Here is a 21376-nt window from a genome sequence, read left to right as displayed (position 1 = left end):
GAAGCATGAAATTGATGTTCGGAATAAGGGAAGATAATATTGAATATATAAAATGGGACACAATTAGAGAATGCCTTAAAGGGACCAGGAGTTTGGACCAGGTCCTATAGGCAATAAAAATTTCTGAACATAAGGGTGATATGATCAACATTGTGTCTTAAAAATCAACCTTGTCTCTCTGTCTAAAATATCAGAGGAATTGGTAAAAGAAGACTAGAAAAGGAGGAGACTAGTTAGGTAGCCATTAGAACATTCACTTATGAGCTGATGAGTACCTACCCTATGCTCATTAGCATCTTGCCTTTCTAGCTGAAGAGTGGAATAAGTTCAATTTAGTCTCCATTCAACAAGTATTTATTGAATTTCTACAATGTGCAAACACTGATCTTAGGACTATAGTAACAGTCTTTTGTTTGGCAATATTGTCCTTAGAAATACCGAAAAGGGATCTTGGGGAAATGGTAAAGTCCCTTGGCTAGGGAAGTCAAAGTTAGTGGGCTCCCAACAGAGCAGAGGGATCAAAACCTTAGCAATGGTGATGCTCAGCATCAAATGAGACTTTCTCAGAATCCTAGAGAATCCGTTATCCTAGCATTTCATAAAATCCAACACCCATTCCTATTAAAAAAACTAGAGAGTATAAGAATAAATGGATTTTTCCTTAAAATAGTCAGTAGCATCTATTTAAAACTATCAGCAAGCATCATATATAATGGGGACAAATTAGAACCATTCCCAATAAGATCAGAGGTGTAACAAGGTTGCCCACCATCACTGTTACTATTCAATATTGTATTAGAAATGTTACCTTTGATAATAAGGGAAGAAAAAAAGATTAAAGAAAAATCAGTTACCACTGGGCAACTCTAGCCACCAGGTCTCACATCTTGCATGTACACACATGTAGCTCCCAATGTAGTCACGAAACAGAAATGATATCATTCAGATGATCCAGGTTTCTAGTTGCAGCTCTCTCTTGACTTGTAATTCTTTTGGCACTTGAGCTTCTTGATCTATTAAATGAGGGGATAGATTAGGTAAATTTTCAGGCCCTTTTTAGTTCTAAAATTTACACAAACATACACACACACCAGATACATATAAATATACACGCTCCTTATTCCTCATCATCCCTCATTACCTACTTTAATAAACATATACATATATTTATCCCAATTATTATTAGATCATGCCTTGTCTCAAACTACTTGAGTTTATGTATTATAAACTACTTAGTAAGAATCTGGTCACCAACTCCCCACCAGCTGAAAGCTGTCACCAAGCAGCTCTTCCTGTGTCCCAAGAGAGATTGCCCTCCCCCAACAGCCTGGAAATGGAAGTTCCCAATATCTATTAAACTCCAACACTTTCCCCTTCCTTCCCCCTGCCATCCTAAAGCCCTAGTTCACCTCTACCCCTTGCAATATCTGGCACCATCCCCACCGCGTCTTGCCACCAACCCTATCGCGTCTTGCCACCATTCCAAGTCTGGGTTCCTGGGTGTGCATTCATATGGGTGTGCATGCTGCATGATCAGAGCCTGCAACATGGGACAGTTCCCTGATTTGCATTTTTAGCTCAAATCTTTAATGAAGTTCCATTTCAATGAGGCCTTCGCCAAGGAAGGAAAAGGGAGGGCAGTGGAGAGTTGAATAAGTGGAAAGTTGATTTGTGCTGTGACCATGCTAGAATCAGAGGCACTGAACCACACTTGAGGATACTCCTCCTGGCACTTTCTGAGAAGCCTGAGTTTATTGTCTATCCTGGTTGCTGATCAGAGGTTCTTAACATGGGATCCATGAAATGGTTTGTTTAAATAGATAGATAGATAGATAGATAGATAGATAGATAGATAGATAGATAGATAGATTAGAGATAGAGATAGATAGGTAATTATAGCCTAATATAATTGGTTTCCTTTGTAATTCTATATATTTTATTTTATGCATTTAAAAACAGTATTCTAAGAATAGACTTCTCAGACTGCCAAAGGCATCATGACAAAAAAAGGTTAAGACTCCCCAGTCTAGACATTAATAATTTTTCTGCTGGGAAAAATATGTTTGAGGTAACCACATTATAGTACAGAAGCACTGTACTATCCACGGGCCAATTGTGATTATGTCCTTACTGCCTTCTGTGCCTGGGAGAATAGGTACATAGAAGATTATCTTCTGAGGTACTGTTTCCCTGGACATGAAAGGGAAGGCTCCCACAAAGAAATACACCAGAAGAGTCTATCTTCTCTTCGTCCCAATTCCTTGAGAACTTATCTGTTCTTACTCATTGATGCCTCATAAAGAAAAGACTTAATCCCCGCTGGCTGGTATCCTACCATCAGGCAAAATATCTCTCTTCAGCTTTCTCAGTCTCAGGGTTCAACTAAAGCTGGGTTCAGTACCTGCCCCTGCCTCTGTCAGGCAGGGTCCTGATCTATAACCCCCTACTTTGCTCCACTCTTGGCTCTATTGTCTTACAGCTTCGTAGCTCCTTCAACAAAGCCTTTAGTATCAAGAAGGGCCCCAAGTCAGCCTCTTCTTACTCTGACATTGAGGAGATCGCTACACCAGACTCCTCGGCCCCATCTTCCCCGAAACTGCAGCATGGCTCCACTGAGACCGCCTCTCCATCCATCAAATCCTCCAACTCTTCCTCCGTGGGCATTGATGTCACAGAGTAAGTCTGCCCCCTCGGTCCAATCCTACCTGAGCCAGGGTCCCATGTCTGGAAGCCATTTCCTTCTCATCATAGCATCTCTGAAATACTAGTGCACTTCAAGACTCAATTCAAATGCTATCTTTTACCTTGTCTGACTCTCCCACCCCAGCTACTAGGACCTTCCCCTTCCCCTAAAATTACATTTTATATATCACTTGTGTAGGGAGCTCTTGCAGTATAAAGGATAGCAGGGTTCCTCAAACTTTTTAAATAGGGGGTCAGTTCACTATCCCTCAGACTGTTGGAGGGCCGGACTATAATAAAAACAAAAACTTTGTTTTGTGGGCCTTTAAATAAAGAAACATCATAGCCCTGGATGAGGGGGATAATCGTCCTCAGCTGCCGCCTCTGGCCTGCAGGCCATAGTTTGAGGACCCCTGATAGAGTACTTACCTCTAAATTAGAAAAATTCTGATTTTAAATCCTACATGTGGTTGTTTGATCCTGGAAAGGTTATTTAAAATCTGTGTCCCACTGCTTGCCATCTGGGGGAGGGGGTAAAAGGAGGGAGGAGAAAAGTCAGAACAGAAGTGAGTACAAGGGATAATGTTGTAAAAAAAATTACCCAGGCATGGACTCTGCCAATAAAAAGTTATAATAAAATAAATAAATATACATGGCCAAAAAAAAAAAATTCAGTGTCCCAGGAAACTTAATAATAACAATAATAATGATGATTCCTCACATTTATATAGTACCTACTATATGCCAGGCCCAGGTTTTACAAATAATATCTCACTATATTATGTTACCTCACTGTATCTTCACAACAATCCTGGGAACTAAGTGTCATTACTTGTCTGATATTAAATAATTTGTCCAACTACCTGGCATCTAGGAAAGGGGGAAGGAGGGAAAAATTTGGAACAGAAAGTTTTGCAAGGATCAATGTTGAAAAATCACCCATGCATATGTTTTATAAATAAAAAGCTTTAAAAAAAATAATTTGTCCAAGGTCACACAGCTAGTGAGTGTGTGATGCTGGATTTGAATTAAGGTGTTCCCAAGCTCTAGATTTGAACTCAGGGATTTCCTGACTCCAAGCCCAGAGTTCCCTTGACTATTGAAATCACAGGTCCAGTCAATAACAACAATGGTAATAAATATATACATATGTGTGTGTTTATATACACTTGTATAGATACGTATTGTCTCCTTTGAAGGCAGAAACTTTCATTTTTGTCTTTGAGTCCCCAGTATCTGACATAAGTAGGTACTTAATAAAGTTTTTCTTAATGATCCACTGTAGGCGTTTGTGAATACAGTCTAGGAAAGTGCCAATAATAATTCCTGTCCTAGTATAGGTGTATCATCAATGATAGGGATAGAATTCTCTATCAATACTTTATAAATCTGGAAGTACTGGGACACATCTTTGCCCCCTCAGAAACACCCTGAAATATCGGTATCACTGAAGGCAGTCTCTTTTCTGTCTCTTGCTCACTTATCCATTACAGTGCTATTCCCCACCAAAATAGGATGTTCCATGCCAACGAGGAAGAGGAGGAACCAGAAAAGAAAGAGGTATCAGAGCTGCGATCAGAACTGTGGGAGAAGGAGATGAAACTCACAGACATCCGATTGGAAGCGCTAAATTCTGCCCACCAACTGGATCAGCTCCGGGAGACTATGCATAATATGCAGGTTAGCCCAGGGGCAGACTTGGTGGGAGAAGTGGTCTGAGCCCCAGCAGCCCCTAACCCCACTCCTTAACTGCCTGCTCTCTCCCCAGCTGGAGGTGGACCTTCTCAAGGCAGAGAATGACCGGCTGAAGGTGGCCCCAGGTCCCTCATCTGGTCCAACTCCGGGGCAGGCCCCCGGTTCATCTGCTGCTTCATCCCCACGTCGCTCCCTGGGGCTGGCCCTAGCCCATTCCTTCAGTCCTAGTCTCACAGACACAGGTACCTGCTGGAGGATCGGAGTATTCAAGGGTGGGGAGAAGGAGAATCCCATCTTCTGTCCCTACTGTCCCATTTCCTGCAGGGGCAACCCAAGTCTCACTTAAATCTATTTCCTTCTTCCCTGGGGTTTGCTACAATTTTAGTGCTTCAAGGTTTGCAAAAAACTTTACTTATGTTATCTTATTTGAGCTTCACAACAAACCTACCTGTTAAGTTGGTGCTATTATCTGCATCTTACAGACAAGGAAACTGAGGCTGTAAAAAGTTAAATGATTTGCAAAGGATTAAAATTCAGGCTTTCCTCATTCCAAGTCCAGAACTCAAACCACTATGTTTAGGGACTAGGAATCATTAGACACATTGGAGAATTATCAACTCAGATTATTTGCTGTGGCTCAATTTTTTCTTTGATAACTAGAAAAAAATGAGGGGATTAGTTAAAACAGTTGTGACAAACCTCAGGAAGGTAATGTGTTCCCAGAACTTTTACTCAGTCTTTCCCATCAACCCCTACAGAGCTGTCTCCCATGGATGGCATCAGTACCTGTAGCTCAAAGGAAGAAGTAACCCTTCGAGTAGTAGTCCGAATGCCACCTCAGCACATTATCAAAGGGGTAAGGAGTTGCCAGGGTTTGGGGGCTGGGTGGTAGGGAAGAGACAGCTGCTTTGGGAAACTAGAACAATACTCATTTACATCCAAAAAAACCTCCAGAACAAAACCCTCAAATCTGCTTTTCCATTAGGTAAAATATGAGCTCATTGCAGTCTGGAACTGTTTCATTTCTATTTTTTGGATCCTCAGCCACCCCCTGGCACATAGTAGGAGCTTTAAAATGCTCATTGAATGGAGACTCTTAGAGCATTCCAAACTAGAGCTTTCCCCTTTTGGAAGGGACTTTTCTTGCCTAGCTTCCCCAGAATACTAACTAGTCTCTACTTTGGGCTTTCAGGACTTGAAACAGCAGGAATTCTTCTTGGGCTCAAGCAAGGTTAGTGGAAAAATTGACTGGAAGATGCTGGATGAAGCCGTTTGCCAAGTGTTCAAGGTAAGATAAACCAGTAGCCTCATCCCACTAAGGGGAATCATTCACTCTCCAAGTCTTGAACTGTGTTATCCCTAAGTTACCTAAGAACTTGATATTTATGTTTTATCAAGAGTATCAATGTGGATCACAGCGTAGTTTTTTCACTTTTTTGTTGCTTGCTTGCATTTTGTTTTCTTTCTCATTTTTTTCCCTTTTTGATCTGATTTTTTTATTCATCATGATAATTGTGGAAAAAATTGCACATGTTTAACATATATAGGATCACTTGCCATCTAGGGGAGAAGGGAGGGAAAAATATTTGGAATACAAAGTTTTGCAAGGGTGAATGTTGAAAATTATCTATGTATGTGTTTTGGAAATAAAAAGCTTTTTTAAAAAGAGTGCTCAGGAGAGATGTTGATGTTTGAATGCCCCATCTCAGTTATCTTTAATCCTTTCCTTTGTCCCTTCTTCTTTATCGTTTGCTGTATTCATCTTTCTCCTTGTCCCTTTTCATAGGATTATATTACCAAGATGGACCCAGCTTCTACACTGGGCTTGAGCACTGAATCAGTTCATGGCTACAGTATCAGCCACGTGAAGCGGGTGTTAGATGCAGAGCCCCCAGAGCTACCGCCATGCCGTCGGGGTGTCAACAGCATCGCCGTCTCCCTCAAAGGTCAGTCCTTTCACCAGGGTACAAGTAGCGCACAGTGGGGGCAGAAACTTACCAAGCATTAGTACCTTCCCTCTGGTACCTCTTCTTGAGCCCTACCTATAAACCTAAATCCTAAATCGATTTCTCAGTACAGTGTATTGAGTGTCTCTCAGAATCCGGCGCTCTAGTTCTAGGCTTCTTCTCTGGAAGCCTTCCATGAAGTCTTGAGGGAAAAATGGCTTTAAGCTCCTCAGGAGACCTGGACGAAGGATGTGTAAGCCCTTCTGGGGCCGCTTCATTCCTTAGGACTCTAACCTCGACTTCTCTTTCCTGGGTGGCGGGTACAGGTCTAAAGGAGAAGTGTGTTGACAGCCTAGTATTTGAGACACTGATCCCCAAGCCCATGATGCAACACTACATCAGCCTGCTTCTCAAGCACCGACGTCTCATTCTCTCGGGCCCCAGTGGTACAGGCAAGACCTACCTGACCAACAGGTTGGCTGAGTACCTGGTAGAACGCTCAGGCCGAGAGGTCACCGAGGGCATCGTCAGCACCTTCAACATGCATCAGCAGTCTTGCAAGGTACCTGCTCCCAGGACACCCTATAAGTGTTGGCTCACCTGGCCAAACTCATCCCAAATCCAATGTTGACCTAAAGTCTCATCCCCTAAACGCTTCTCCCTTCCCCACTATCTCTGTCTTACTCTTTACGTCCTCTCCAGGGCCTTGATTTCCATATCTGCAAAATGAGTTGGCCACATTTCTTTTCTGTTTCCCTTCTTTTTCATGTTCCTTCTTCCTCACTCTAATTTCCTTTCAAGGGGTTTATATCCTTCCTCTTCCCTCTACTCTATCTCATCAACTCTACTGCCATTTGGTTCTTCTTTAATCCTATCCTCTGCCATAATTCCTAACCCCTTCACCTCTTTTTTCCCTTTCCTGTCCTCCTTGGGATCATGCCTTTCCCCAGACTTTCTGTGAAACAACACAGAGAGCTAGACATAGTTAAATTCTCCCTGAACTCCTTGGATTTGGTTCAAATCTAGCCTTCTATAATAATAGCTAGTTTTTATAAGGCATTTTAGCATTTTGCAAAGTACTTTGCATTCATTATCTCATTTAATCTCTAGCTGGGATAGACAGATTAATGCTGAAACCCCTGAGGGACTTGGAGCTCATAGCTTAGGAGACCAGAGAATCTGTTTCTGCTTAGGAACTCTTCAGGTTCACCAAACTGATCCATAATTAACATAGCCTTCCCAAGATCCTTAGGACCAAGGGTGATTTAGGTGGGATACCCAATATCAACCCCCAAAAGATGCCCAGGTGAAAATGTTTTTCATCACACGATGTGAGGCTAGTTCTTTGGCTTGAAATACTTGATTCTAGATTAGTCATGAGGATATAGTTCTTTCTTGGGATTTCACCCACTCTTTCCCTTTCCCCACAGGACCTGCAATTATACCTCTCCAACCTAGCTAACCAGATTGATCGGGAGACAGGCATCGGGGATGTGCCCCTGGTGATTCTGCTGGATGATCTGAGTGAGGCGGGATCCCTCAGTGAACTAGTCAATGGAGCTCTTACCTGCAAATACCACAAATGGTGAGCCAAGGCCAGGAGCAAACATGTACTTATGGGAAGCTGAACTTCCGTATCCATCAGTTTTCTCTCTGTGATATTGGTATGGCAAGAAGCAACATCTGAAACAAATTCATGTTTGTTTCTCTATCTCCCATTCCCCTTTTCTCCACAGCCCCTATATCATAGGTACCACCAATCAGCCTGTGAAGATGACCCCTAACCATGGTCTGCACTTAAGCTTCAGGTAAGGATCCTACTCCTGGGCCTGAGTAGATAATCAATGCCCTTTTCCATCTCCCAATTTCCCTCCCTCCATCCTTCCTTGCCTACACCCATCACAAAGAACTTGTATTCTAGAAGTTGTAGCCAAAGAGGCTGGAGACAGCAAAAGAAAAGAAGCAAGCAGAGCTCTTGAAATTAGAGAAAATCAAGTGAAGGAATATACCAATTTCAATAGTGTCAAGGAGACCAATGAAAAAGAAATAAACCCTCTTAGTAAGAAAAATCATGGAATCAAGAAAAATATAGCAGGAGTTACCAAATTATGGCCTGAGGGTCAAATCTATCCTATCATCTGGTTTTTTTTTTTTAATAGCCCAAACTAAAAAAAAATTTTTTTTACATTTTTAAATAGAGTAAAGCATTATTTAAAATGTAAAAGCCATTTTTCACTCTCAGACTGTTCAAAAAGTAGATTGGTTTTGTCCCATTGCCTCCAGTTCACCAGTCCCTGGGTTAGAGAATTAGCCCTATCATATGGATTTGCAACCACTTCTTCTCTGAGGACAGGTTATTAATACCTAAAAAGGATTATTTAAGTGAAATAAATTCATTTCCACAAACATTAAAATTCTACTATCGATGGAAGGTACTGTGCTAAGCATGGAATACAAAGATGAAAAACAGCGCTTTCCTGGCCCTCAATTATAAGGAATGAGGGGAGAAGATAAGATATACACATGAATAAGTATGATGCAAGATAAACTGTGATTAGAAAGAGAGCTGGACAAGATACACAAAGGAAAATTGTGGAAGGAAAGAGATCGTTTTAGTTGGGGGAGTAAGAGAAAGGCTTCATGAAGTAGACTGGCACTGAGTTAGGTGTGGAAAAAGCATTTCAATAAGCACAGATATGGAAGGATTTTGTGTGTGTGTGTGTGTGTGTGTGTATGTGTGTGTGTGTGTCCCCGACAAAGAGGTGGGAAAATGAGTAGAAAGTGGGAAAACAGAAAGAGCAAGTGTAGAGACAATCCTTTCTAAAGAAGTCAAAAAAAAGTAGAAATATAGAATGACAATTTAAGAGGTTTGCAGAATCAAGAAAAAATATATTTAGGATATAGACATCTGAATGTATATCTGTATGCATTTGAGAAAGATCCAAGAGAGAAGAAGAGAGCAAAGACTGATAAGAGACCATAAGTCCCAGGTTCTTAGAAGAACTGGGAAAGAAACTAGATTAAAGATATAAGTAGAAATTTTAATCTTATCCAAGAGGAGGACTACTTTATTCTCTGAGAATGGAGAGGTTTTTCAGGTTCAGAGATTAATTTATTTAGGAAGAATTCAATCATGGTCAAGGATGCTAGGACATTTCCTGGAAGAGAATGGGCTGGGGTGGGGTTAGAATTGGGGAACTGAAAGATTTTAGAATTGTTCCTGTAGCATGATAATTGTGGAAATATGTATAGAAAAACTGCATATGTTTAACCTATATTGGATGACTTGTTGTCTGGGGGTATGGGGGAAGGGAGAGAGAAAAATTAGGAACATAAGATTTTGCAAGAGTGAATGTTAAATTATCTTTGCATGTATTTTGAAAATAGAAAGCTTTTATTTTTAAAAAATGATTTTAAAAAATTGCTGCTATAGAATTATCAATTAGAAATGCCAAAGATCCCAAATCTTTACTAAGCACATCTTGTGTGCCAGACACTGTGCTAATGGTTAGAAATAAAAATACAAAAGTGATGCAAACACCTCCCTCAAGGTGCTTCTAACAGGGAGACAATACATATAGGAGAACGGTGGCCAGCAAAGGATGTTCTTTAGTCTAGGTAGTTCAAGAGATTGTAAGTAGATCCATGGGACACTCAAGATTGTTATAACATTGTATATGACCATCACCATCCCTTTTGTGATGATTATTTGATGATTGTCCCTAGAGTAAAAAAATGGAATAGGACTGTACATATATGCAGGGTATATAGCTAGATGCTCCTGGTGAAAAGACCTTGGTATCCTGGTGGAAGGGTGGTTGGAATGTGTAATATAGTCTAGGAATCTAGGAATCATTAGTACATGTAGGAATCGAGAGTACATTAAGATGAGCTTTCACTCTTTCACTTACCATCAGGAGGCATCAGCTTCAGAGCAACATGCCAAACTGAATATTTGGAGGGTAGAACATGGTCCCTGCTCAGTATGCTAGGTGAGCAGAAGGGGGACAGCAACAGGACACATAGAATCTTTGGATGAGCTATTAGACAGGTAGATGAAATAAAAGCCCAAAGTGCTCATGGTCCCCGCCCTGAATCTCAACTCTCCCATTAGTATCTGAGAAGAGACCAAGGAGGCTTTAATGGGTAATGGTCAGAGTAGAAAATGGATAGATGAATGGATCCTTGCTCTGGTCCTCCAGTGCCCTTCTCACCTGTTATCTTCTTTCCTGCTGGTAGGATGCTGACATTTTCCAACAATGTGGAGCCAGCTAACGGCTTCCTGGTGCGTTATCTGAGGAGGAAGCTGGTAGAGTCAGACAGCGATATCAATGCCAACAAGGAAGAGCTTCTTCGAGTGCTGGACTGGGTGCCCAAGCTGTGGTATCATCTCCATACCTTCCTAGAGAAACACAGCACTTCCGACTTCCTCATAGGTATTGGGAATCCTCTTGGCTTTTGTGGAGAAGATCTCTTTTTCACCTTTTTTCTATAAGAGCTTGACTTTTCCTTTCTTCCTGGAATCTTCAGCATTTAAGCAGGTCATCCAGGCCTCCTGGTGCCACATTAAGGTCCAGTCAGCTTTTTAACTAGTGTTCATTAAGCACTTAGACATCTGGCCATGATCAAGTCATTTCTATCATCTCAATGAGTCCCCGTCCTTCAGTTTTCCCATCTATAGAAAAGGGAGGAAGGAGAAGAAAGTATAGGAACCTAAAGTATTTAAAGTATGTTAAATTTACCTCAAAAATGTAGACCATTGATTGACATGATATCTAGTAGATGATTCCATTTACTCACTCCTGCCCCAGCTCTATTTTCCTGAATCCTTTGAAGACCAAATCCTTCTAGACCTAATATGGAGGAGAGTAAAGGAAAAGTGATGTAGCAAGCAGGGTCCTTGGCCACTCTCACCACAATCTAATTCCTTTTCCCTTAGGCCCATGCTTTTTCTTGTCCTGTCCAATTGGCATTGAGGACTTCCGCACTTGGTTCATTGACCTATGGAACAACTCCATCATTCCTTACCTGCAGGAAGGGGCCAAAGATGGGATCAAGGTAAGACCCTCTCTCAACTTCTGATTCAAATCCTATTCCAAGACTAGACCTCTCCCAACTGGATTGATATACAAATTCCTACACTATCAGAGCATAAGACTTGAATACTGTGTGAAATTATTGATGAAGGGGAATCATGGGTGATTGATTGGTTGAACTGCTCCCCCTACTACTTCTGACAATTCAATTTAACAAATAATTTGTCATTTACGAGAGAGCATTGCACTAGCAATTGAAACAAATAGTTTAAGCAAATGCTTACCAAGATCATCTAATTTAGCCTACCTGAGTCTGAGCTAGACCCAAACAACTCTCTAGGAGTGAAATAAAGTTTTTAAAAACAGTGAGTCAAGTGATCTAAAAGATGCAGTGGACCTGGGTTCATCTATTAATTTGCCATTAGATAATGGTCAAATCTCTTAGCTTCACTGGTCTAATTTCTTTACATACAAAGTAGAAATAATAATTGCTGCCCTATCCTTCTCACTGAATTCTTTCCAAGATAAAATGACATGTGTGGAAACATTTGAGGGCGGGGAAGTTAAGATCTAACCAAAAACTAGGTTTTTAATATTGGATAGCTCTAACATTGGATGAACCAATGAGCAAGACAAAGCTATTTCTGAACCTCATTTTCTTCATTTTTCATCCTCTGTAAAATGAGGGAATTGAATTTAAGTTCTCTAAGATCCTTTTGTGTCAGCATTTCAATGAATCTATAAATAGTATATGTCATTGGTCAAATCTGATGCATTAACCTAATTTATTTTTGAGGTAATTATCTCTCAGTATGGTTCCAGACATCACCATTACCATAATATTTATTTATGTATTTATTTACTTGCTTATTTGATCATTTATTTCTTTAAAAAGCTCATTGTTTCTTTTCTATTTCCCAAATTGGGCAAAAGGAAAAAAATCAAGGTCAGGGAAGTCTCAGGTTCAGATTCTGAAAGAGTTCAAATTCTCCATGGGAACCAGAAAGAGACTTTGGAGCCACAAATCTATTTGAACAATAGTTTTGATGATCTTATCTCTTTCCCTCCAGGTCCATGGACAGAAAGCAGCTTGGGAAGACCCAGTAGAATGGGTTCGAGACACTTTGCCTTGGCCCTCAGCCCAACAGGACCAATCAAAGCTGTATCATTTGCCTCCACCTAGTGTAGGCCCTCACAGCACAGCCTCACCCCCCGAGGAGCGAACTGTCAAGGATAGTACCCCCAGTTCTCTAGACTCAGACCCTCTGGTGAGTAAAGGTCACTAAATGGAGAATGAGAGTTACAAATATGACTCACATATACTCTAATGGCAGAATGAAAATGTCAGACTCCTGGGCCAGGGGAAAGAGAAGCTCTGAATCTTTCTTGGAAAGATAGTTTTTAAAACTTCTGACAAACTCAAGCAGATGCTAGGTTTGGAGGAATATTAAGTACATATTAGGGTCCTTTTAATCCTCATTGCCCCCCAGATACCCCAAAAACCTGAGCCTTGAAGCTTGCTGCAGCTAGGTATCTCCCAGAATTATAAGGTTGCAAGGGCCCATAGCAGATGGGATTTCATTTACCCTAGCAGAAATAATGTCTATCTCCTTTGGGAGAGCATTTCAATTCAAATGGCATTATTAAGTGCCTAAATATATGCCAGTTACCTCATTAAGAAGGAAAGAGACGATAAATGATGGACAGAAGCAGTTACACCCAAAGAAAGAACACTGGGAAATGAATGTAAACTATTTGCATTTTTGTTTTTCTTCCCGGGTTATTTTTACCTTCTGAATCCAATTCTCCCTGTGCAACAAGAGAACTGTTCGGTTCTGCAAACATATATTGTATCTAGGATATACTGCAACATATCCAACATATAAAGGACTGTTTGCCATCTAGGGGAGGGGGTGGAGGGAGGGAGGGGAAAGATCGGAACAGAAACAAATGCAAGGGATAATGCTGTAAAAAATTACCCTGGCATGGGTTCTGCCAATAAAAAGTTATTATAAAATAAAATAAATTTTAAAAAAAGAAGGAAAGAGACTCCTAAGGTTCTCTTCATCTATTTCATTAGCTGATTCACTTTTCTATTAGGAATTGTATCCTATATTAAATCTAAATCTCTTCTGGTGGTCTTAAAGGTATTAACTATTATTGCAACCCCAATTAAAAATAAATTTTATTAAAGAATGCTTACAAATTTTTTTAATTAAAAAATAAAGAATGTTTGCATGGCATGATCACTTTTTTTTTTTTTTGGCTGAGGCAATTGGGGTTAAGTGACTTGCCTAGGGTCACACAGTCAGGAAGTATTAAGTGTCTGAGGCCAGATTTGAACTCAAGTCCTCCTGAGCTGGTGCTTTATCCACTACATCAACTAGCTGTCCTTTGCATGATCACTCTTTACTAATCTTGGAAATCTTTCCTAAGTGGTTATTGCTAGAAGTAATAGAAGGGTTCTTGGCCATCCTTAGCTATAGGGAAGAGGGAAATTATTATCAAATTATCTAAAAATGAGATTGGATATTCCTCATAGCATGCTAAGGAGTTTGGACCCATGGTTAGCACGTACTGAGAGAAATGATTATGGTATAAACAAAGTTTATTTGAACGGGCATAGCTCCCATTGTAATATTAATTCTTTCATTAACTGAAGAAAGCACTTTTTCAACCTTACATTTCTATAGAAATAATGGTTATAATTAAGTTTCTTAAAGTCAGGGACCATAATTTATTTTTGAATCTCACACAAAAGTATAATATAGTACCTTCAATATTATAAGCAATCAGTATATGTAAATCTTGCATGTGCAAATTTGCATATATAAATAAAACTCAAGGGAGGAAAGTAACTGGTAAAGAAGCTGTTGGAATGGCCCTTGTCTTCTAGAGCAGGGCTTCTTAAACTTTTTCTACTCATGACCCCTGAAATGATTTAAGTATATAAAGGTATGTATAGGTATATGTGGATTTATTTAAATTTAAGTATGTAAAGGTGTATATGGATTTATTTAAATTTAAATATATAATTTAAGTACGTAAAGATATATATATGATATGGAAAAATAGGTAGACAAATCAAGCATTTATTGATAACAAATTCCAATTTTGCGATCCCCGTTACAAGACCCCATTTGGGATCTTAAACCAGTGTAAGAAGCTGGTTCTAGATACCCGCTATTGTTGTCATCTTAGATATATTGGGCTCAAGATTAGAATTCTCTACTTCTCTCCCCCAGGTCCAGACTGTGAAAGCCTGCCACTATTTTAACTACCCATTCTTGCTTCCTTCAGATGGCCATGCTGCTGAAACTCCAAGAAGCTGCCAACTATATTGAGTCTCCAGACAGAGAAACCATCCTGGACCCAAACCTCCAGGCGTCACTTTGAGGACCTAGCCGCTGCTGTTGCCCAGAGAGCAGAGTGAGCCGGCCTCAGCTATGTCAGCTCTTCCTCCTCCTCTTCTTTCAGAGCACCCATCTACAGCCCAGAAAAGTGAACTGGAGGGAGTTGGTGGGAGGGGAGGGGCAGGCTTTCTGGTGCTGCACCTTGGAGGACTTCCTAGGGTTGGTGGGGTGGGGTGAGGGGAGCTTGTTCCTCTGGATAAAAGACTGACCTCCTCTCAAGACTTTGGGGAGAGGGGGAATACTGGGAGGTTTTTTTTTTTCCTTGGTTTTCTGTCTGACTACAAACTCTTGGGTTTTTATGGGCAGGTGACAAGGCATCAGGAGAAACTTACAGCAGTTTCTAACCAATTATGAACAGTTGTGTGGGAGATAGTCCTATGAAGTGAAACCTAAGGCATGGGGAGCAGGAGCTCCCCAAATTCTCTCCCAGCCTCTTCCCAACCCTACTGCCACTGCCAGCAGCTCTCTCCCAGAGACCTGGATGGAGCCTAGAAAAAAAAGCATGTGGTTTAAAAAAAATTTTTTTTTAAATAAAGGTTTTAATTCTGTTGATAAAGGGGTAAAAATCAAATGGAAAAGATGAAGCTGGAGAGGGGAAACAATTGTCAAGGTAGAGAGAGAGCTGCCTGCTCCCAAACCCCTTGATGACCTACAGGATGTCCTCAAGATGGCTGTCAACATGTACCCTGCCAAGCCACAGACACAACACCCCTCCATCTGGCCCTCAAAGAAGGACTGTTAGTTCTGTCTTTGTACCCTCTAATTTAATATGCATGAGGACAGCCAATAAACCCTGCCTTTTATTTCATTTTTTTCCCACTTATCTATTTATTTTTTCCTTTCCCTTCAAGACTAAATGGTTCTTGGGTTTCTTTCCAAATTTTAGTATGGATTTTCTGAGGGCTTTCTTTGGGCACCAACTAAGCTTCCCTGCCATGTTATCTAGTTTTGCTGTCCTCACGGCTCATGAGGAGGCCTGGAGCGGTGGAGGCCCAAGCTGAAGGGACCAGAGGACCACTTCCTTCTCTCAAGAAAGCACAAGCTCTAGATGGAAGCTTCAGTTCTATCCTAGAATGGAGAGTCCAACCGTCAAGTCTCAGCCCTGTTCTTCCCCATGGACTGGACTACCGAACTGGAAGAACTATCATTCTCAGGTGCCCAGTTGAGACCAAATCCCCTGGCCATCACCCACCCGCTTTCAGGCAGTGAATTGTTCAGCAGTTGGAGACACAGCATCCAGTCAGTGCAGAAAATTCACAGAGCTAAGAAGAATGGTGGATAGAACGGGAACATCTATCACTTAAAAAGTGCTGAAGATGCCCCTTTTCTTTGTTGCACCAGAGGTTCTGACAGGTTGAGGAACCTAGTGTGTACCTCTTCACTACCTGGGCCTTGAAAGCCAGCAGAGTTCAAATTCTAAGGAAACCATTTCATATACACCCTAGAGAGCAAGCAAGGAAAGAAGCCTCCAATTGGACATATGGTTTATTGGAGTCTGAAGACCCAGTATCAAAGCCTGAAAGACTGTAGGATTGTGAGATACTCTTTTAGGAAAATTCACTTCCTGTCATATCTGAAAGACTCCAGGAGCACCAAGGCTCAAGCTCCAGCTTCCTAGCATAGCCAATGTTTCTGGCTTTACACATTTATCCATTTAACAAATATTTTGCTTGCATGTCACTGCTCAACAACAGACCTGGGCCTGGTTTAGCCTCCAGGTTCCCAAGGAGTAAAAGTTCACCTGAGTCAGGAGGGATCCAAACATGGACCATTCTCTCCTGCTGCCTCTCCTCCCTCACAAGCCAGTGGCATTCCGACATTCAGCTCAGATGCTTCACTGCTCCTAACAAGAAACTCCTCTGCACCCCTTATTCACAGTCACACCCATTGGTCACCAGGGACTCCGCTGCTAAGCCCCATCATCGCTATTGCTGCTGCTGCTAATTCCCTGATCTGTGAAGACAACTGACCAACACAGCTTAATTTATGCAATTCTGTAATGGGAAGAGGCTCTTTGTCCAAGGATGGTGCTGAAATCACTGCCTTAAAGACCTCTGCTGTGCAGAGAGGGGGATGCCCTTGAGCTGCTTGTCCCAGCTCAGAAGGAAAGGGGATAAGAGATAGACTCTGCCTGGCTGGCTGCTTCTGAGTCCCTCCTGGAGCTCCAGCTCCAACCAAGGCTTAGCTATCTAAAGTTGCCTAATATGGGTGGAAGGAGCAATTAGCCCCTTCTCTTCTGGTGCTGTTTAGCCAATGCCTTCTGACTTGGATTGTTACTGGCCAATTGAGAGAATGAAGAAATGAGAAAGCTCCTTTTTTCCCCCCAGACATGCCCTCCAAGGAAATTCCAGTCTCCCAGGTAACCATGGATACAGCCTTGGATCTCTTTTGATTCCTTAGGAGATAGGGTCACGAAGGCCTCTCTTGCTGTGATTTCCCATCTTTGTTCTGTTCCTGGGATCTGTGCCCCACCTCTGCTCTCAGTCTCCTGCTGCATTCAGCCCAGGTCTCCTGCTGTCCCACCCTAGGGTGAGTGTTTCTCCCACAAGGGGGAAAAATCTGACATCTGCAGAATTCTCTCAGGAGCCTGGGACCCTGTTTACAGTTGCACATCTGGGCCCCTCACTGGGAGGGATCAATCATCTTGCAGAGAAAACTTAAGATATGGTGGTAGCTGCAAAAGTTTGAGCCTCCTCATGGTGCTATAATCCCCTGGGATGCTCACCCCAGACTCTGCTGAGACAGAGAGAACTTGATGTCTCCCTCACTGCCCAAGAGTACATGATAGGAGCAGACATACAAACATCCCTTTTATCTAGGTCCCTACTTCCCTGCTCAGGCCATAGGGATCCTATCTTTAAGAGAGGAAAAGTTGGACTCTGGTCCTCAGGCACCTTCAGGAGATGCTAATCTGTCATGGCTCCTCCTCTCCCTTTTTCCTGGAAGTCTTGAGTTGGGTAGGAAATTACCTCTATACCTGGCACCTTCTGTGGGGGAGAGCCACAGCCCTGGGAGAGGTAACATCCTCTCTGCTGTGGATGGAGATGACCAACAAGTGATATGATCCAGCTTTTTTTCTTTGCCCTTGGCTTTAAAACTATAAAAGACTTCTGGGTTAGTAGGGGCAAGTACGGGATGTATCTGTTTGCTGTTTTCCTGTATTCTGAAACCTCATCACGGAGACTTTTCAAAGAAACCACAAATTGTGCAGCTCTAAGGTGCTCATTTCTCTGTCCTTGTATAAATGTGTGTGCTTGTATCCTTGTTGTGTAAATCCACCATCATGGAGCCACACATGGAATTAAAGGCTGCAGGGAGAAGGAAGCTGCTAATGGTCTGTGGGTGACCCTTACTATGAAATTTCTACTAACTGGTTCAGTGCCAGAGTTCCCTCATAAATTGTCAGAATTTTCCACAACCCAAGCTACTATCCTTAGGGACAGAGAAGTTTTTTCTAATAGCTTCCCACCTTCTTCTGGTTAATAAGTTCCCAAAGATTATGAACTTTCCCTCTTTCCATCTCCAGAAGAATGCTGATGTTTTCTCAGTGGCCTAAAGGGTAAACTTCATTTTCTACAGGTTCCCAGGAGGAGGAAATGACTGACCCCAGTCTCTTAAAAAAAATTCTTTCCACAGCAGCTCCATCCATTTCTAACATGAAATTTTACTCACTTTGTAGGAAGATAGTAGAACCCAGGTCTAAAACCAAGGAGGCTACAATATTGAACTGTGAGGAACATAAGCATCCAAGGCGGTACTTAGCACAGTAGAGGCTTTCTCAATTTCCTCATTCTTGCCTACATCTAACAGAGAGTATTATGAGAGAATTGAGTATGATTTTTCAAGTTATTTCCCAAGTCCTGATTCTTCTTTTCACTGTCTTGTCCTGGGCATCCTCAATGTCATCTGAGTACTAAAAGGAACTCAAAAACATGCACATTGATGAGTTATTTCTTAGTTGAATTGAGAGAAGCCAGATCCTAGTACATAGGCATACCTAAGGTTCTAGCTAGAAAATTCAGCCTTGTAACAACATAAGACTTGTAACAAGCCTTAGGTAGATAATTAAATGATGGGAAATGAGAAGGTAGAGGTCCCAAGATAATCATTCAGAAGTGGGTCAGTCACATATATCCCTATATCCACAGTCAAAAGAAGCACATTAAAGCAATTAAGTGAAAGACTGCCAACTCTATTCTCCCTGTAAGGGCATGGCTTTTTGCAAAAAAAAAAAAAAAAAAAAAAAGGTTCCATTAAATACCAGGCTTTCCAAGCATCTTCCCAAGCATGATTGTGGCTCCAGGAAAGAAGGAGACAACTATAAAATGTGTTCAATCACCAGTCTGGGGGAAAATGAAAAAAAAAAAAGTACAAGTTTAAGGTGGCTTTCAGGTGATCAAGGGAAACTGAAAAAGAGTTCGAATTTGAGCCCCCATTTTCTGCACATGGAATTCTTAGTTCTTTTTTGAGGAGAATCTGCCTGTGACCCTTTGCTGTCTTGAATAATTTTTTCTTCCCAATGTGCCAAGAAGAATGTTGTGTTGCCAGGCTGGCCATGGGACTGGGAGAAGTCCATGGATGTATAATTTAGCTCTTTAGTATTTATAGGGAATTGTGAGTACTACACAGTCCCCACACTGAGAGACTTAAGGACCAGCAGTGAGAAGGTCCAAGATTCCAATTCTGAAGCCACACTTTTAACCCATATCCTTTTTTATTTTTTTAAGAGACCACAAGGCAAGAGAGTATTCATATTTGTCCCTGATAAACATTAGTGGTTTAGATAGGAATGACAATAGCCCTAATCTGAGAGGGATTTTACCCAGAAGTACCCCTTGACTTTTTTCAGCCCTCTCTGCTGTACTTATTCAGGGCCTTTTTCTGGTCCTACTATTATAAGCTAGCAAAACTTCACAGGGCTAACGTTTCTACGAGACAGTCATCTCTCCCAGCCTTTTGTCCCTTTTCCCTTTGGAGGCTTCAGAGACTAACATTGAATGGGAGAGAGGATTCTGTCAAAACCTCATTACCCAGAGCAGTTGGCTAACCTATCGGGTCCCCTCTCCAACACCAGCTTTCTTTAAAAGGCATTAGATCAGCCTAGTGGAATGGAGTTAGGATCCCTCCATCTTTTATCCTCCTCATACCAGAAGCAAGATGTGAAGTTAGGTAGCCAAGAGTATGGTTCAGATATTTTGGTAGAACTTATTGGTTTGGTTTGATTTGGTTTAGTTTTGAAATCTGAAAAGAACTTCTTATCCCAAATTTATAGTCTTTTAAGCTAGTGGGCCCATGAGGAAGAGTAGGAGAAATAGCTTAATCTGAGCTTCAAATTAGAAGATATTCCCAAGTGAAGAGCCTTTGCCCACAAGACAGAGAGATATATCTGTTAGATATATTAGAACCCACCTGTGTTTTGAGCACTGGTGCTATAAGAGTCTGAGGGGAAAGAGCTTTGAAGCTCCAAGAATAGTCAGTGAACTTGGCAAATTGCACTAAAAACACCTTTTTCCTCACCAAAAGGCACATGACATGCACTTGGGACATTTCCCTTGCCATAGGAGCTTCCTACTTTGCTGCAGCCTCTCTGAGGCTAAAGGGAGGGAATGATTGGATGAGAATTCCTAGAATCCCCAGCCAGTCTCTTGGGCTACTGCTGCGCGGTGGCTCATTTCCCAATATTAGCTTTTTTTTTCCTAGAACAAGATAAAAAGTTTTTTTTAAAAAAATAATCCCCCATTAGACCTTATCCTGTTTTAGATGCACTGCTTATTTGATGGAATCTGTTTCTCAAATGCATGGTATTCCTCAAGCATAGGACAAGTGGGACAGGCCAGGGAGCTTTTGTAACATTTTTTAAAAAATTTATTGGGAGCAAAAGTCCAATCAACAGGTCTCCAGATCTGTGTGTCTCTGTGTGTGTGTTTTTTCTCTCATTTGTGCTCCCTTTATTCCTTTTCTTCCACTTTGCTTTTTATATCTGATATAAAGAAAGCAACATTGAACCTGGAAAGCAAATTGATGTATATAGTTGCGGTAACAATCATGAAAAGAGCTGGGCTGTCCCCATAGCAACCTGTTTTTAATAAGAAATTGATTAAAAATCAAATCCGTGCCAGGGTCAGCTGGAGAGGCCATCACCACCAAAGCCTCGCCTGGCTGCCCTCCCTCTACCCCAGGCATGTTTCCTCCCAGCTGGATTCATCTGTCTGATACCATTTGAGTTTCAATAAAGTTATCTCCTGTATTGTCCAATGAGTGTCTCTCTAATCTTTTTCTCTATAAAATTTTCAGCCTATTCCTTGTGTCACTGGGTAAAGATTCAAAGATGCCATTTGCCTTGATCTACTATTGTTTCCTAAGGTTGCTAAATGAAATGAGCTACCTCAATATGCCCTATCCTCAAAAACTAAATGAACAGATCTTACTGTCCATATAAGATGATCAACTGCTCTTTTCTGTCAGGGAGTGTGAACATGGAATTCACCATGAATCTTCCTTTGAAATTTAAAACATCTGAGCTGAGAATTCCATAGATCCCTGAATGCCTATTTCCCTCAAGAAGATCCACAAGTTTGGGTAACTAGGTGGCTCAGTAGATGGG

General features: G+C 41.4%; 1 protein-coding gene across 2 annotated transcripts in view; it reads left to right on the top strand.

The window, feature by feature from the left end:
* The window catches only part of NAV1 (neuron navigator 1), a 349739-nt gene extending 328712 nt beyond the window's left edge, over window positions 1-21027 (top strand). For both annotated transcript variants that reach the window (XM_051998661.1, XM_051998663.1), the window contains 13 exons: window positions 2480-2676; window positions 4176-4362; window positions 4451-4619; window positions 5136-5233; window positions 5570-5665; window positions 6164-6323; window positions 6650-6885; window positions 7754-7908; window positions 8060-8131; window positions 10563-10759; window positions 11263-11381; window positions 12430-12627; window positions 14660-21027. In XM_051998661.1, coding sequence (XP_051854621.1) covers window positions 2480-2676; window positions 4176-4362; window positions 4451-4619; window positions 5136-5233; window positions 5570-5665; window positions 6164-6323; window positions 6650-6885; window positions 7754-7908; window positions 8060-8131; window positions 10563-10759; window positions 11263-11381; window positions 12430-12627; window positions 14660-14755 — 1980 coding nt within the window. In that variant the 3' untranslated portion in view covers window positions 14756-21027. The remainder of the gene's footprint in view (window positions 1-2479; window positions 2677-4175; window positions 4363-4450; window positions 4620-5135; window positions 5234-5569; window positions 5666-6163; window positions 6324-6649; window positions 6886-7753; window positions 7909-8059; window positions 8132-10562; window positions 10760-11262; window positions 11382-12429; window positions 12628-14659) is intronic.
* Window positions 21028-21376: the final 349 nt, after the last annotated feature.

The sequence above is a fragment of the Antechinus flavipes genome, chromosome 4, assembly GCF_016432865.1.
Source record: "Antechinus flavipes isolate AdamAnt ecotype Samford, QLD, Australia chromosome 4, AdamAnt_v2, whole genome shotgun sequence".
In the NCBI taxonomy this organism is placed as follows: Eukaryota; Metazoa; Chordata; class Mammalia; order Dasyuromorphia; family Dasyuridae; genus Antechinus; species Antechinus flavipes.
Note: the sequence above shows the minus strand (reverse complement) of the source record. Positions and strands in the feature narration are given on the sequence as shown.